General features: G+C 37.7%; 1 protein-coding gene across 7 annotated transcripts in view; it reads right to left on the bottom strand.

Annotated features, from left to right (window-relative positions):
* The window catches only part of PABIR3 (PABIR family member 3), a 63,059-nt gene that overhangs the window by 13,084 nt on the left and 32,475 nt on the right, over positions 1 to 17,500 (bottom strand). For 4 of the 7 annotated variants that reach the window (XM_013983825.3, XM_085006677.1, XM_085006679.1 and 1 more), the window contains 4 exons: positions 17,004 to 17,047; positions 16,826 to 16,880; positions 14,181 to 14,239; positions 10,926 to 11,024 (listed from right to left, as the gene is read on the bottom strand). In XM_013983825.3, coding sequence (XP_013839279.1) covers positions 14,213 to 14,239; positions 16,826 to 16,880; positions 17,004 to 17,047 — 126 coding nt within the window. In that variant the 3' untranslated portion in view covers positions 10,926 to 11,024; positions 14,181 to 14,212. Of the gene's footprint in view, positions 1 to 9,806; positions 10,482 to 10,925; positions 11,025 to 14,180; positions 14,240 to 16,825; positions 16,881 to 17,003; positions 17,048 to 17,500 lie in introns of those variants that run through there. The other 3 variants (XM_085006675.1, XM_085006678.1, XM_085006676.1) reach the window with 3 other exon arrangements.

Below are 17,500 nucleotides of genomic sequence, written 5' to 3'. Positions count from 1 at the left end.
TTCAGACTCCTTGGCCAGATTACAGGGAATCCCTTGCCTTCCCCATCACCGTGGAAGCTCTCTCATTCTCCTTTCAGTGTTCGGTAAAAAATTCTACTAAGGTTTCAATAAATGTAGGAGATTGGGGGAGGAACTGATCTGGAATATTTTAATTTAGAAAGTAAAAGATGGGGGAAGTAGATCATTGAGTATCTCTCATATATAATCTTAGGATACAATTCAGAGTATAGTCACACCACACTGGGAAGTATTTTGAACTAATAATATCACAGTTTTTTAGGAACTGATATTCAAATGTGAAAAAAAAAAGTGTGGAAGGTTGTGGCCACTTCTGAGTGACAAACTGGAGGCCAATGGCCAGGTTGGTAACAAGGCCTGGAAACCATCTCAGAGGGGAAACAAAAAAGATTAGAATGGGGACTTTGAGGAGGAAAGATCTGTCTGGACGTGGTAGCTGTTGCCAAATATCTGGAAGTGTCTATGGGAGAGGAGATGGCATTCTCTCCTCTTATTTTGCGGCATTCTCTACGACAAATTAGGACCAAAGGATGGAAGGTAGATTTTAGTTCAATATATGAGGGAATTTTTGAATGATTAAAACTTTCCAATAGCAGAAAGCCTCTTTGACTCTTCTCCAATAAGAATTCAAATACAAGTAAGTGAAGAATCCAGGTGCAGTAAGAGAGTCCTGATCCTCTCATCCCTTCCTTCACATAATTAATAACTGCATATGAGTTTCTAAAACATTTATTTTAACTTCTGTTACTTCTTGACTATACAAGTAACAGCTATTCCATGTGCAAAAAAAACCCTCAAAATACAGACAAGCAAAGAGAAAAGCAAGTGAAAACAAAACCATGCATCTTCCTATCTCCCAGAGATTTAAACATTCTGGCACATAGCCTAACAGACTTTTTGCTGCTATACAGCCCTATCAAATACATACATATACATTTTAAAAATACAAATGAGATCCCACTAATTGCACTTCTTTTTTACTTTACAATACAGTGTACACATTTTTTCCATGTCAAGTGATATATGACCACGTCATTATTCTTAATGGGTGTGGAGATTTCCATGGAATGAAATGTACTATAATTTAACCTAATGTTTCCCAAAGAGGATTCTACAAGACATCAATTCTACACGATGACCCTCAAAAAAGAGAACTTAGGTTAATAGTTTAAAAATGATCCATATCATATCCTCTTTCTTGAGCTTTCACAATGTTCAAGACATGAATTAACTGACTTGCCCAAACTTACTTTAACACAGACTCCCCGGGGCCTCCCCGATCTTTAATCCTTCAGGACACCTACTTGTTCATATTTTACAAAACACCCTGAGAAGTGCTGGCTTCACTGATCTTTTAGTGTTAGATACTAGGTTTTTTTGTTTTTTACATAAAACTTGCCATTTTGGGAGTTCCTGTCGTGGCGCAGTGGTTAACGAATCCGACTAGGAACCATGAAGTTGCGGGTTCGATCCCTGGCCTTGCTCTGTGGGTTAACGATCCGGCGTTGCCATGAGCTGTGGTGTGGGTCGCAGACACGGCTCAGATCCCTCGTTGCTGTGGCTCTGGCGTAGGCCGGTGGCTACAACTCCGATTCGACCCCTAGCCTGGGAACCTCCATGTGCCGCGGGAGCAGCCCAAGAAATAGCAAAAAGACAAAAACAAAAAAGCAAAACTTGCCATTTTAACCATTTTAAGTATATAATTCAGTGGCATTAATTATCTTCACATTGTTGTACAACCATTCCCACTATCTATTTCCAAAAATTTTTCCATCATCCCAAACAGATACTCAGTACCCATTAAGAATAACTCTCCATTCCCCCTCCCACCAGCCCCGGGTAACCTGTAGTCTACTTTTTGTCTCTAGGAATGTGTCTATTCTAAATAAGAGGAGGCATGCTATATATTTGTTCCTTTGTGTCCAGCTTATTTCACTTAGCGTCATGTTTTCAAGGTTCATCCATGTTGTAGCATGTGTCAGAATTTCATTCCTCTTTACAGCTGAGTAATACTCCATTGTTTGGATATACCACATTTTTATCCATGCATCTGGCGATGAACCCTTGACTTGTTTCTACCTTTTGGCTATTGTGAATAATGCTGCAAGGAACATTAGCATGCAAGTACCTGTCTGAATCCTTGTTTTCAAGGAGTGGAATTATTGGATCATAATATGGTAATTATGTTAGTATTTTGAGGAACTGTTAAAATGTTTTCTACAGTTGCTACATCATGTTATATTCCAACCAGCAATGTGCAAGGATCCTATTTCTCCACATCCTCACCAACACTTGCTATTATCGGTCTTTTTGATTACAGCCATCCTCGTGAATGAAGGGGTATCTTTTTGTGGTTTTATTTGTACTTCTCTAATAACTAATGATGTTGAACATCTTTTCATGTGCTTATTGGCCATTTGTGTATCTTTGTTGGAGAAATACCTATTCATAAAGTCCTCTGCTCATATTTTAATTGGGTTATCTTTTTGTTCCTGAGTTAGAGGAGTTCTTTATATATTCTGGATTAAACCCTTATCAAATATGACTTACAAATATTTCACTTATTCTGTAGGCTGTCTTTTCACTGTCTTGTTCATGTTCTTTGATGCACAAAAGTTCTTAATTTTTATAAAGTTCAATTCATCTATTTTCTTCTTTTGTTGCTCATGTGTTTGGTGCTATATCTAAGAATCCATTGCCAAATCCAAGGTCATAAAGATTTACCCCTGTTTTTTCCTAAGAATCTAATGGTTTTAACTCAATATTTAGGTTTAATTTAACACATTTCGAGTTAATTTTTGCATATGGTATAAGGTACAAATCCAACTTCCTTGTTTGCAGGTGGATGATACTCAGTTGCCCTAGCACCATTTGTTAAAAACGTTAGATTTTTCACAGTGACAAATAACACAACAGTAAACATTTGTTTCAACCTGTCCCATATTTGTCCCTAATAAAAATTCCTAGAGGAGTTGCTATGTCAAAAGATGTACGTGTTTTGAAGGCTTTAGATACATACTACCAAACTTCCTCCAGAAAGGACATTAGGAAGTGAATTTAAATACCGCTTTCCCCACACTCTCAACAGACTTGAATATTATAAAAACTTTAAAAGTCTCTGCCAATCAATGTGGCATGGTAAACACCATGGCCCTGCTGTATAGCACAGGGAACTATATTCCAATATCCTGTGATAAATCATAATGGAAAAAATATGAAAAAACACACATGTATAACTGAATCACTGCTGTACAGCAGAAATAAACACATTATAAATCAGCTATATTTCAATAAAATATATTTTAAAAAACAAATACGCATTTTGGGTGGTCAAAAAAATGTGGTGTGGGAACGTATTCCACATCAGATTTAAGGAAGTTTTAGCTGAACTTCTTTTTTTGTGTGTGTCGTTTTGCCATTTCTTGGGCTGCTCCTGCGGCATATGGAGGTTCCCAGGCTAGGGGTCAAATCGGAGCTGCAGCCGCCAGCCTACGCCAGAGCCACAGCAACGCGGGATCTGAGCCTCGGCTGCAACCTACACCACAGCTCACGGCAACATCAGATCCTTAACCCACTGAGCAAGGCCAGGGATCGAACCCGCAACCTCATGGTTCCTAGTCGGATTCGTTAACCACTGAGCCACAACGGGAGCTCCTAGCTGAACTTCTCTTGACAGCCCCAATACACTAGGCTTAGCACCTTCCTCTCCAATGACCTCACACGTATGAGAAGACTATCTGAGAGTTCCCGTCGTGGCGCAGTGGTTAACGAATCCGACTAGGAACCATGAGGTTGCGGGTTCGATCCCTGCCCTTGCTCAGTGGGTTAACGATCCGGCGTTGCCGTGAGCTGTGGTGTAGGTTGCAGACGCGGCTCGGATCCCGCGTTGCTGTAGCTCTGGCGTAGGCCGGTGGCTACAGCTCCGATTCGACCCCTAGCCTGGGAACCTCCATATGCCGCGGGAGCGGCCCAAGAAATAGCAACAACAACAACAACAAGACAAAAAAGACAAAAGACAAAAAAAAAAAAAAAAAAAAAAAAAAAAGAAGACTATCTGAGAATAAGACTTGATGTAAACCACAGCAGAGTTGAATATAAGTCTAGTTAACGAAGCCAACTAAACCCATCCTCTCAGAAGAGCTGGACTAGAAATGGAAAGTATAGTTAGGTTCCTCTGCTGGATAATGTAATTTTAAAATATTTCTTTCCTTAGCACAAAGTCACAGATCAGCTGTTTGTGACTTTCAAGTGTGTCCATGGAGAGTTACCATACGAGCACAAGAGTCATGCCAGGAAATCAACTAAACTGGTTAGAGGTTTTTCGTACAGCCATATAATAATTCTTAAGGAGAAAGAAAAGGCTGTTGTACCGGTAATCTGCTTTTTAGCACTAGCTGAACATTTTTTCAAATGTGTACTGGGATAGAATTTTTATAGTTGATGTAGCTTTTGGCCCTGTCTCCTTTGCTTCTCTGAAACAAATATACCCAGTATATCTCTACTTTGTCTTAAGGTGAGGTTACAATAGAAAGAGAATTTTACGGTAGTGCTTTGCCAGTAGGAACTTGTTATTAATATGGAAATCCTGAGAGGATAATTTATCCATACAAAACAAGAAACCAAAGGGAAATTAGCTTTCCATATTTCATCACAAAGCATGCATGATTCATAGAAGAGAGGAAACTATTGATGAGGCGGAACAAAATGAGTTGCTTGTTGCCAGAAAGAGTCAAAATATTAGGTACAAAGCTCTCTAATTTCCTAAATATTTTCTTAAAGCCTTCTGGAGTTTAATGTCATCATGACTTCGCTGTCGGGCTAACAAAGGTGAAGGCAGATGTTTTTACAGAATCAATAAAATTTTAAGAGGCAGAAGGGATCTTATAAATAGCCAGTCCAACTCTATTTTGCAGATTAGAAACATGAAGCTCAGAGAGGTGACGTGACCGGCCCAAAGTCCTGCAGAGCAGGAGCTACAAGTCAGGCTTCCTGACTCCTGTACTCCCTCATAATCTTGGCTGGTCACTGGCCTGGAAGGTTGGCATGAACGAATGTTACCAATCTACTCTGCTGTCAGTAATGCCTCCAATGTCATGCAATAACTTATGGGTCAATTTACAGGGTTTGGTTAAAAAGTGCATGGATTTAACATTGCTTCTGGGAGACGAGGGTCATTAAGTCTTCCACTATTAAGAAAGTCGAGCAAGTTGCCGAGATTCCCACATAATGTCTGACGACTCTCTCCACCTATACATTATGGACATGTGTAAAAATCAGTCTTACTTACTCTTGGGTTAAGAAGCACATTTTAAGAAATCTGTGAGATATCATGGAATTTAAGGGAAACTAAGCTCCTTTTTTTTTTTTTTTTTTGCTTTTTAGGGCTACACTTGCGGCATACGGTTCCCAGGTTCCCAGGCTAGGGGTCAAATGAATTGGAGCTACAGCTGCCAGCCTACACCACAGCCACAGCCACGCCAGATCCTTAACCCAGTGAGTGAGACCAGGGATTGAACCCACAACCTCATGGTTCCTAGTTAGATTCCGCTGCACCTCGATGGGAACTCCAGGGAAACTAAGCTACCTTTTTGCCAGAGTAACTTAAACTGTTCTCTGGCTTTTTTTTTTTTTTCCTGTCTTTTTTAGGGTCATACCTGTAGCATAATGGAAGTTCCCAGGCTGGCGTTTAATCTGAGCTGTAGCTTCTGGCCTACGCCAGAGCCACATCAATGCCAGATGTGAGCTGTGTCTGAGACCTACAGCACAGTTCATGGCAACACTGGATCCTTAACCCACTGAGCGCGATCAGGAATCAAACCCATGTCCTCATGATTACTAGTCAGGTTCGTTACTGCTGAGCCACAACGGGGAGCTACCTGGCCTTTTTTAAATGCACAATTTCAAGTATCTGAGAGTGAAGTCTACCTAGATGATAGATTTTTCACGCTCAACTTTTACGATCTAAAATACTTAAAAATACTTAGGGCAAATTATAATTAGTTTTCTCCATAGATATCCAAAGCACCATACATGCATTTTCATCATGGATATTTATATATAGTTGCTTCTAGGTGAATTTTAAAAATTCATTTAGGAGATGAGATTAAATATCCTATAGTGGAAATACTAATAATTCAAGGAGCAGGGACAAAGAATGCAGAATTAGAATCTTAACTCATGTGCTTTTAATAGCTCATTTGATTTGCCTCAATTCTAAAGAACCAGTGAAGCAGGCTACCTAGATCCTGACTCTAACCGCATCCCCCCTTTTAAGGTAAGACCTTTCTAACAGTGAGAGTTGTCCGACAATAGAATGAACTGGCCTGTGAGGGAGTTTACTTAGAAATCAGAGGATTTCAAAATAAGGCTAAAAGAGAACCTGTCTGGAGTTCTCAAAAGGATTCCTATATTGAGAGGTAGATTAAAAGACTTCTAAAATCCTTTAAGTTCTAAGATTTTATGATTTGACTACTGTCTTTCTCTCCTACTTTTACAGTACAGAGGTCCTTTCCTATGTGTATTTATAGTCATATTATCTTAGACTGCCTTGTATTGTTATTATTTTTATACTTGTGTTATCGTGCTTCAAGACAGAAATGGTATCGCACTCATCTCCACAGAACCTACAGTTTTAAGTATAGTTTATGTACACAGAAAGCCTTCATTAGATACTTGAATATACTTGAAATGACAAGCTTGATTAGTTGATTTAGTCATTATAAATTTTAAGAACCATATTTTTTCCCTGATCTGAGAATCTAAGTTTTTACTGCAATGAGTTTTCACGTTAGGATGAATTTGGAGGGCTATTCTTTTATAAGATTATAAGTAAAACAGGAATACTTGATTGAATATGAACACATATTTAAGGGTTTAAAAAGACGTTTTCAAAATATTTGAAAAACATTTTTTCACTTATATTTATCCTCTTCGTGACCATGTGAAAACTAGCATATACATACACAAATATGCATTTTAAAATATATTTATATATTTATAATGTATAAGAAGACATATGGGAGTTCCTGCTGTGGCTCAGCGGTAACAAACCCAACTAGTATCCATGAGGATGCAGGTTCAATCCCTGACCTTGCTCAGTGGGTTAAGGATCCGGTGCCACCTCAAGCTGTGGTGTTGGTCGCAAAAGTAGCTTGGATCTGGTGTGGCTGTGGCTGTGGCCTAGGCTGGCAGCTACGGCTCTGATTCAACCCCTAGCCCAGGGAACCTCTGTATGTTGCAGGTGTGCCTGTACAAAGAAAAAAAAAAAGGATAATGCTTAAGTTCTAACCCCCAGCACTTGTGCATGTGACCTTATTTGAAAATCAGGTCTCTACAGATGTTATCAAGTTAGGATGAGGTCACACTGGATTAGGATGGACACTAAAATCCAATGACTGCTCTCTTTATAAGGCCATGTGAAAACACAAGGAAGAACACCAAGTGATGATGGACAAAGAGGCTGGAGTGATATGTCTGCAAGGCAGGGATTTCTGACAAGCACCAGAAGCTAGGAGAAAGACATTAACAGATTCTCCTTTGAAATGTCCAGAAGGAACCAACATCACTGACACCTTGATCTTGGACTTTTGGTCTCTAGATCCATGAAATATTCCATTTCTATTGTTTTAGGTTACTCAGTTCATGGTACTCTGTTATGGCAGCCCTAGGAAACTAGTATGTGTCCTTCACTATGGAAAACTGGCACGATAATTACTTGGCACATTCAGGATAACAAAACATAGTCTTAACAATGATTTTTAAAAATCAACCACAAGGAGTTCCTGTCGTGGAGCAATGGAAACGAATCCGACTAGGAACCATGAGGTTGCGGGTTCGTTCCTTGGCCTCGCTCAGTGGGTTGAGGATCCAGCATTGCCGTGAGCTGTGGTGTAGGTCGTGGATGTGGCTTGGACCCTGCCTTGCTGTGGCTGTGGTGTAGGCCGGCGGCTATAGCTCTGATTTGACCCCAGCCTGGGAACCTCCATATGCCATGGGTGCGGCCCTAAAAAGCAAAAAAAAAAAAAAAAAAAAAAAAAAAAAACCAAACCCACAAAATATCTCAAGGAAAAGTTACAACTAACTGCTTTGGTCTAAAAATTAATAGATTACTTATGAAATGGATCCTCCCAATATACAAGTCAAAAGGTAATAACAATGGAAAACCAACTACAAAATCCTCGATTTTGTGCATATTATAGTGAGTTGTGGCATCCTAGGATCCAACTAAAACAATAAAAATTAACCAAATAGAGAAAAAGAAATTGTCTGAGTTGAGAGAAGTATATTGAGATGAGATAGTCAAGATTACCAAGGTTTATTGATGAAAGTTCCTCACACAACTGAGGAGTAGTCTCAATCCCACTGTTCGCTTTCTCCATCCTTAGTCTTTTTAGGGCTGCACTCATGGCATATGGAAGTTCCCAGGCTAGGGGTCAAATGGAGCCATAGCCGTGAGCCTACACCACAGTCACAGCAACACACAATCCAAGCCACATCTGTGACCTAAGCCGCCGCTTGCAGCCATGCCAGATCCTTAACCCACTGAGCAAGACCAGGGATCGAGCCGACATCCTCACAGACACTATGTCAGGTTATTAACTCACCGAGCCACAATGGGAACTCCCCATCCTTAGTCTTTGCAGTTGATCATTCTGAAAAAGTTTATTTTTGCTGAAGTGTCAATAGGGCATGATCTATAAATTTCAGCAAAGAACATCACTGCAACCATACCTCATTCCATGAGGGCCCCCTTGTATGTTGACAATCGGTTCACTAAATTCCAGCAAGTAAAGAAGCCAAGTAACAAAAGCAATATTGATAGTTCACTTGTCTTCAGCCAATTTGTAGACTCCTACCCCAGTTTCAGGAGACTAACACGATCCCGCTCATCTCATAAATATTGTTTGACTTATTCATAGGTGAATAAACCTCTCCCCCAAATATATCCATTCTCATCAATTCCATCAGGGCCATTGCCAAAAAAATCTTGGTGTCAACTTTTTCCCATGAAGGGTACACCTACATCAGATTTCCACCATTCTGATTATTTCTAATGACAAGGAAAAACTTTTAATAAATATTTTAGATAATCATTCCTACCTTCATTAGCTGAGGAAATTTAAACCAATTCTCAACTTCATTTCATGAAGATACCTTTCTATCTTTCAAAATGCTAATACTACCCCCAATTACTTACAGCATTAAATTTTTTAACACATAATTTTTCTCATTTAAAAAAATTCTAAGACTTTTGAATAGAAAATTGAGTTTTAAACAAACCTTTTAGCCCTTAGGGAGCAACTGGAAGCACGTGATTCTTACAGAAAATCCCTAACATATTAAGCATGCATTTAATCAAATCAGTAGTCATGATGATGAATAAAAGGTAATTCACAGAAATATAAAAGACCACAATTTATCCACATTGTCTTTTTTCTGCACTTAATTAGAATACAAAATTGATCAGGGATAATCAGGTTAAGTACAAATTCAGTGAAGCTCCAATTACATATTATTTTCTTGCTGTTCAATTAGCTTCCATTCATCTTGCTTCCCCTACCTATTCCTTCCCAACAAATTAAACATCTAAGGATTCATGTGAAAAACTGGCAATTCTTGGATCAGTACAGTATAACTAGCTTGATTTTAAAAACTGTTTTTGATAGGTGATTTTTCCTTACCAAGTGGAAACTAGCAATTACTGGAAATATTAAAAACTAGCACAGATATTCAGTATATAATTTGAAAAATCCTTTTACATGTTGATTAATGGAATAATTATATTTCATTAGAATGTATAAATTTATTTTTTTATTCACATACATAGAGCTCTCAATTTTTTTTTAAAAGTCGAGGTACAGTATATTTCTATACATTAGCAGCTTGAAGATGTATGATTGTGTATGATTGTATCTTCAGCATAGTTCTTATTTGGAAAACATCTTTGAAAGTGCTACTACATTGCTTTTAAGGGCATACAAAGCAATTAGACATGCAAGCTCTGTAGATAAACAGAATTTTAGGAAATTTAGAGAAAAAGGTAAATAGGATATAGTTTAAATGATAATGCATACAATTCTGTTATTGCGCCAGCATATGTGTGTGTGTGTGTGTGTATGTGTGTGTGTGTGTGAGAGAGAGAGAGAGAGAGAGAGATCAAGCAAGTGTGTGTGTGTTTCACCGTTAGTGAGAAAGTCTTGGGATAGGTGAATTGCTTAGTTGAAAGTTCATCTTCTAGAATAAAGCAACACAGGAGAGTTTGTGACAGTGATTGTAGCTGGTGAATTATGAGAAGATCCTGCATTGCTGTTGTTTCCACCAAGAGCATATGAAGATAGACTAAGGAAAGAAAATGCCACTCACTGATAACAGAATTCAAGAGATCTCTGTGCATTCTGCTTTGTCTACAAACGAATGTAAAATATACGAAGCAAAGAATCAGCACCAGTTACAAGGGCAGTTTCCTAAGAGCAGTAAAACAAAAGCGATAATAACAATAAATAAAAACCTATTCATCGCAGTTTGCAATATGATTATTAAAACATGCTTTCTTGGCACACTTTCCAATAACATGCTCGGCCTAAATAACACAGCACACAAAATCTAAGGTAGAAAAGATGGGCAGAAGATGCCTTTTTTCCAAGCTTGCATTTCTATGTATTTCTAAATCACTCTTAATCTAATGCCAAATCCCCACTTGAAAAAACGTGTCTATCATATATTAATGTCACACATAAATGTTAGGGAGAAGAATTAAAGTTAATACTATCCGTTTGGGGTATTTGTTTTATAGCTTCTAAAATATTAATAATATAGCATACTTCTGAATATACACAATAGCCAAAGTAGACTTAAAACCCAAGTGAAAAGTAGCCGATGAACGCTTAAAATCTCATGTTAATACTCACCACGTATTCCTATCAGACAGTTGGGTATTATCAGAAGAAAAAGCACGTTGGTTGTGTCTTTGAAAAATCCCTTTGACTGCTGTTCAAATGCCATTTCACCTATGACAAAAAAAAAATGCAGACCAAGGTAGATATATTTTATCCAATGTGTTTATTATGCTTTTAATTACAAAAGAAAAACCTGTTCATTGCAATTAATTTATAAAATAAAGACAAAAGGAAAAAGTTTTACCTCACCATTATCCAGGGATAATCACTTTTCAGTAATTACTGTATATGTGTGTATACATAATTATTTCAAAAAAATGGATTTGTACTGTATATAATACTGATACGTAATCTACTTTTTGTTTTTACTGCTTATAATTTTTCTCATAAATTCTACAAGTTTATATAGCTATGTAGTAAAGATGTACCATAATTTAATCTCATTCCTTATTTTAAATAAGTTATTGCTATCCTTACATTGCCATATACAATGAACTAAATAGATCAATTCTTATAGCGTACAATTAACAGAATAAATACATTTTTAAAGGTTAGGGGAAAACATTTAATCTCAAAGTGCCGCCCTGCTATAATCTTCACTTTGAAGTAAAGGTTGCACGTGCATGTGATAACCATGTCCAGACATGAGAAAAACTGCTGTTCAAGCCCATAACTTCAAGGGTGGAATATATCTGAATGATAAAGTGCTACAGCCACCCACTCATTAAAAAATATCCCTAGGAAGAGAGATTTCACAGACCTTCCTTAGGCATATAATCATGGCTCATAAAGCTCAAAAGAGGTCTGGATAGTCTGTTCTATGCCAGATACACTGACACCATTACAGAAAAATTACTCAACTCTCCTTCTCGGTTTAAATTAAAAACAAGACAAATCAAAAAGTTCATCACAAAAGAAAATGAAAATGCTATTTGCTAAAGTAATTATTACTTGTAAAACAATATTTACTGCTGCCCAATTTCTGTAGCTTTCTCAGAATTCCCCCTTGAAGCCTTGTTTTTTCTTGCTTATTCTATTGGAAGTAACTGCTGCTAATCACCAGAAAATATGCCTTCATATGGTTGGAGGCTCTAACCTTTACCTCGCCTTCTCCTCCACTTTTCAGAAAGTCCTCATTCTCCCCCCCCCCAGGATCTCTTTTTGATTTTTTATACCATCTTTCCCCACATTTCACTTGCATTAATGGGCTCCAAACAGGACATAGTTTGTTGTTTCCCAAATAAATATTCATATTCCAAAATATAGAAATAAAATTGAATTTCTTTTAATTTGTTATTACGTCTGAAAAGTCCGATGAATTTTGACCAAATTTGCATGGGCTACATTTGGGAGGGTCTGACTTAAAACATATAGACCATATGGTATCTACAGACTTTGCTCTGGAGTTCTTAGGGACACCCCAAAGAAATGAGGTAGTTAACTTCCCGAGCAGTGGAAAACCAGGTACAAGAAGCTTGTGTTGGACATGCTACATCCATCAAAACACTGGGCAGAAACCAAGTCTTTAATGTTAAAACGAAATGTGAAAACAATTTTTAAAAGCTTAAATTCTAGAGTTCCTGTCGTGGCTCAGCAGAAACGAATCTGACTAGTATCCATGAGGACGCAGGTTTCATCCCTGGCCTCAATCAGTGGGTTAAGGATCTGGCGTTGCTGTGAGCTGTGGCGGAGGCCAGCGGCCATAGCTCCGATTAGACCCCTAGCCTGGGAACCTCACAGGTGTGGCCCTAAAAAGACCAAAAACAAACAAACAAACAAACAAACAAACAAAAAAACTAAGAAAATTCAAGCCATTTTCAATGTCATAAAACCTTTTATGAGTTAATGTCTTAAAGAAGAATTAATTTATTAAAACACTGTCTTCAATTTAAGCATATTTTATTTGAAGTACTCAAACAACCCCCAACTTCCTAGCAAATGTTAATACATTTGAAGGTTTTTCAAACCTTAGGCCTATCTTCGCAGCACAGGCAAAAGATCATCTCATAAAACAGTGTGCTTAGTTTATAAGAGAGTGTTTTCCAGAATTGATCTCATCTTAATCTAGAATATGAGTACACACTAGTTAGGTATGTTGTTATGAAGATTGCCATTAATTCACGCCAAATGCGTGGAACAGTGAAGACTATTTCAATCTCCTGCCCTCTGGCTTTGCTCTCCGCACCCCTTTCCTCCTTTCATTCCTTCTTCTCTTTCACCTTCTTCTTTCCCATCTTAGTGGATTTTTCACAAACACACATTTTTAAAGTTTAACCTCCTTTCCCACTTATCCATTTTCCCTCCTTGTTATCGTTAAACTTTGAATTAATCCTATAATTCAGAAGTGGTATTTAAAAACTGGAGGAAGCACCTAGCTTGGGGAGGCAGGGCTGAGAAGTGGGACCCAGGACTGTGGGAGTTTAAACAAAACCACTTCTGTTCCTCCCACTGCCCTTTTGTTACTGAGTAGGTGGGTCATTTTCCATATATTTAACCAAAAGTAACCCCCATAAGCAAGTGAAACATCAAAGAACATACACCTTAATATATATTTTTAGTGTTGTGAGTGGATCTAATTTGTGTCAACTTCTTCATATGATTATCAATGTGTGGTGTGGTGGTAGGGCAGGGCAGGGGTTGAGATACAGCAGAATACTTGATGACTGACTCACTCTATTTATTTTCTCATTTCCCACCTTGTTTCAGAAAGTATTTAAGGCAGTTAGCTTGGTGAATTATATAGTGAAAATCATAACAGTCAACTAAACTGGGATTCTCAATTCACATTTATGTGGCACTTTATCATCTTCAAAATGTCCTTCTAGGGAGTTCCCATTGTGGCTTAGCAGGTTAAGAACCCAACTAGTATCCATGAGGATACGAGGATGTGGGTTAGATCCCTGGCCTCACTCAGCAGGTTAAGGATCCAGCTTTGCTGTGAGCTGTGGTGTAGGTCCCAGATGTGGCTTGCATCTGGCGTTGCTGTGAGCTGTGGTGTAGGCCGGCAGCTACAGCTCTGATTAGACCCCTAGCCCGGGAACCTCCACATGCTGCAGGTGCGGCCCTAAAAAGACTAAATAAATAAATAAATTTATTTCTTAAAATGTCCTTCCATATAGTTTCATTTAAGTAAAATGAAAGGCCTCTAGTAACTTATTAAATATATTCTAAATAAATAAATCTTTAAAAAGGAATTCTTGTATAATACTTGCTTTTGTGTGATATCTTACAAAAATCACATTTATTTCTGTTGGTAGATAAAAGTACCTGTTCTTTTTAATGGTCCACGGATACTTGGTCTATTGTTGGTGGGGCTTTGACGACTTCTAAAATAAAATTATCACAATCATTACAAGAAAATATTTGAATAGTCCCATCAGCTGGGACTATTTCGTTATAACAGATCTAAGGACATACAATAAAAGAGGATGCTGTAGTACCCCACGTCACATCATTTCATTGCTTTTCTCTAAATCTAAGTAAAACCACGAATGCCTCTGGACAGCAAACGGTCTTGTAATCTATAAGAATTCAGGATTTTCCCAAGTTGTGGAGGGAAAAGCTAGAAGGACCCGTAGTCCTGACTGTGACTTGCCTTGAGTCAAGGTAAGAATTGTGGGGGAAGAGAGGGTACGGTTGTCAAAGGTACATTTTAGCTCTGATCCCTATGAACAAGCTGGGTCAGAGGAAAACTGCTCGAACAGGGCTAATGAATTACTGATTCTTCATCTGTTCAGATGGTCTTAGTCCCTTGATTCTTTTCAATATACAAAATGATAAACCAAAACAATGACATGTTAATTTAGCTCAAAAGACATCTTTGTTGTCACAGAACCTGGAGCTATAATTTCTTTTAATTTTGTAAAATTCTTTTTTATAAGCAATTTGGTATTTTTATACAATATAAACTTACATTGTAAATGGTCACATAGCCCTGGGAATAGGACTTGGAGGCAAGCCAGTACAACTCACACAAGTTTGTAAGATGGAGAAAAACATTGCTCAAACCAAACCGGAACAGAGGTTTTAAAGCTGCCGCTTTTCTCGGAAAGTAGATCAGTGATTTCCTAGGGTAGCCAGGGGTTGGGCGGAGGAGATCAAGTGCAAAAGATCACAAGGAAACTCTTTGAAGTGTGGGAACTGTTCTATATCTTGATTATGGTTCCAGTTACAGGACTGTGCAGAATTATGAAAATTAAATCATATATTTAAAAATCAGTGACTTAGGTACTGAGTAAATAACAGTTTAAGAAATGAAAAGGAAGAGAAGATTGTCATTCAGAATCAGATCCTATAGCAAAATACATCCTCCCAAAGATTTGGGTGGTAAAACATTAATGTTTCACGAATATTTCAAGGGACACAGACTTTTAGGCACTCCTTTCTTACCTTCCTAATCCCCCAGGTCACAGATGCTACTGGGGATACTGGAATTAAATCAGTGCACTTTGGAGAAGATGGTTTCTCTAAATCGTTGTTACTCTAAGCAGAGAGCAGTGGTCAACTGCAGCCCCCACGGCTTACTTAGTAAATACCTAGGGTGAGAGCTGTTGCGTGGGGTTGTGCCAGGGAACTCTCACCAACCCAAAGCAAGCAGGGAACCCAAGGTTCACTGCATTAAGCAAAGGTGCCTTTTGCCTTTGGGGAAAGAGAGCTACATGCCGGATGAAGGGCTTCCCTAACAGCCTAAAAAGACCTCTTGTGAGTCCTCAATATTGAGCGATGCCTACTCTATACACAGACCGTAAATTTCAATTTTTCTCTTCAGGTTTGACTTGTGCTTTATTGCTGAAAACTATAAGCCTATGTCCAGGACAGGGTCCAAAGAGATTTGGTTGGAACTGAGATACAAATGGGACAGTAAAAATAAAGAGCTGTGAAAATGTTTTGAGACTTTACGTAGACAAAATCAAGGCTGCACAATTCAGGATTTTAAAATGGGCTCTTTTCTTCTCCAAGACACAAGTAAAGTTATATGACACGTTCCTTTCCTCCTTCTAACACACCTGCAGATTCACTCACTCACTCACTCAAACCAAAAGTAATTAGAATTGGGTCAGTTAAGGGAATCCAACAGCCTCTATAAATTGTAATTAGCACCAAAAACAGGAAAAGTGACAGGCTCCAGAGATTGATTATCTACTGATTCTTCAGCACTTTCTCCCAAATCTGGGAGAGCTGCCCATCGAAGGCAGTCACAGCTCAAAAGAAAACAAGATGTCACTGCTGCTGATGACCCAGTTCCCTCTCTTAGTAATCTCCAAATCTAGAAACTGACATCTAATCAGAATCTCTTTCACTCGAATTTCAGCGCAATTTTTATTCCCTCATTATCTGTTATGTCCATGGCAAAGAACCCCGAACATCACTAAATTACTGCAACTAAGTAATCATATTACGTACAGGGACATTAAAAATTGTTAACAAGGAATGTAACTAAACGCCAAACGTGTTTAAATGAAAAGCTATATACTAAAATGTTTGTAGGAATATATGTGTTACAGTCATAAAAATTTGGTATTTTCCCAGTAACTCCATTGTCTGTGGTTTAAAACTCAACATAAAGGTAATAAGTTATGTAGAAGGGAGTGAAATCATTTATTGTTTTATCAGCTAAGCAATTTAATCAGCACATCTGAACATTTTTTTAGACCCACTAGGTCAGAGAGGAGGTTAATTCACAAAAATAATGGTTTTGTATCAAACAACTATTTACTTTGAACCCCACTCTGTAACAGTTATAAATCATAAATTGCTTCTTAAGAGCAATAAAAAATATAAAGCATATGAAATTTTAGCTTCAAATGAGAGCTTAAATTTCTAGAAATTACGGCAAAACTAGGTAGTGCCAATATTAAAAATCAGTTAAAAAAATTCAAATTTTTTACAAAATGGAAGTGCTAATACCATACCAGTTTCAAACTTTCTTTCCAAGATTGATTTAGCTGTATTACAGTTTGTACCTCCCTACAAAAGAAAAGACATCAGTACTGAAGTTTGCCAATCTAAAAAACAAGATATAAACTTAAAATTTTTTAAAAAAGATATAACTGAATATGATCAGAATAGTAGTTCAACTACACTGCTCACCATTGATACATTGTTTCTTTATTTGCTAAATCCATGCCTTCTTCCTGAAAGGTGAGAACAAGAGGACAAACTGAATATCCAGTTCCCATGATTTTACAAAGTTTTATTTCATTTGGCTGTACTTCTATTCACTGCACTACAGTAGAGCTAGAGTATAACAAATCTCTAAACAAGTGTTTGGTTCCCAACTTTTCATTGTTGTACCTACATCATCAGAGATCTATTACGCATTATAGAACATTGAATAGATTTGTAGGAACAGATTAGATGAAAAACTTTGCACCTTTCTTCACCCAAAAGAGAAAACATCAAACATTTAATATTAACCTACTTTTCCTACCATTAATACTATGTATGATATTAATAAATGTCATTCACAGTCCAATGAACTAAATGCCTTAACAGCATGGGTTGGCTTACGTAAATGATGGTACAAGCATGATTTAAATCTAGTCACCGACACTGAAAAACATGCATTACATATGAAGTAGAAAAAA

The sequence above is a fragment of the Sus scrofa genome, chromosome X, assembly GCF_054392235.1.
Source record: "Sus scrofa isolate SSC_HxYL_T2T_F1_AM1 chromosome X, Sscrofa_HxYL_maternal_Yorkshire_Landrace_v2.0, whole genome shotgun sequence".
In the NCBI taxonomy this organism is placed as follows: Eukaryota; Metazoa; Chordata; class Mammalia; order Artiodactyla; family Suidae; genus Sus; species Sus scrofa.
This window is presented reverse-complemented; position numbering and strand designations above follow the sequence as displayed.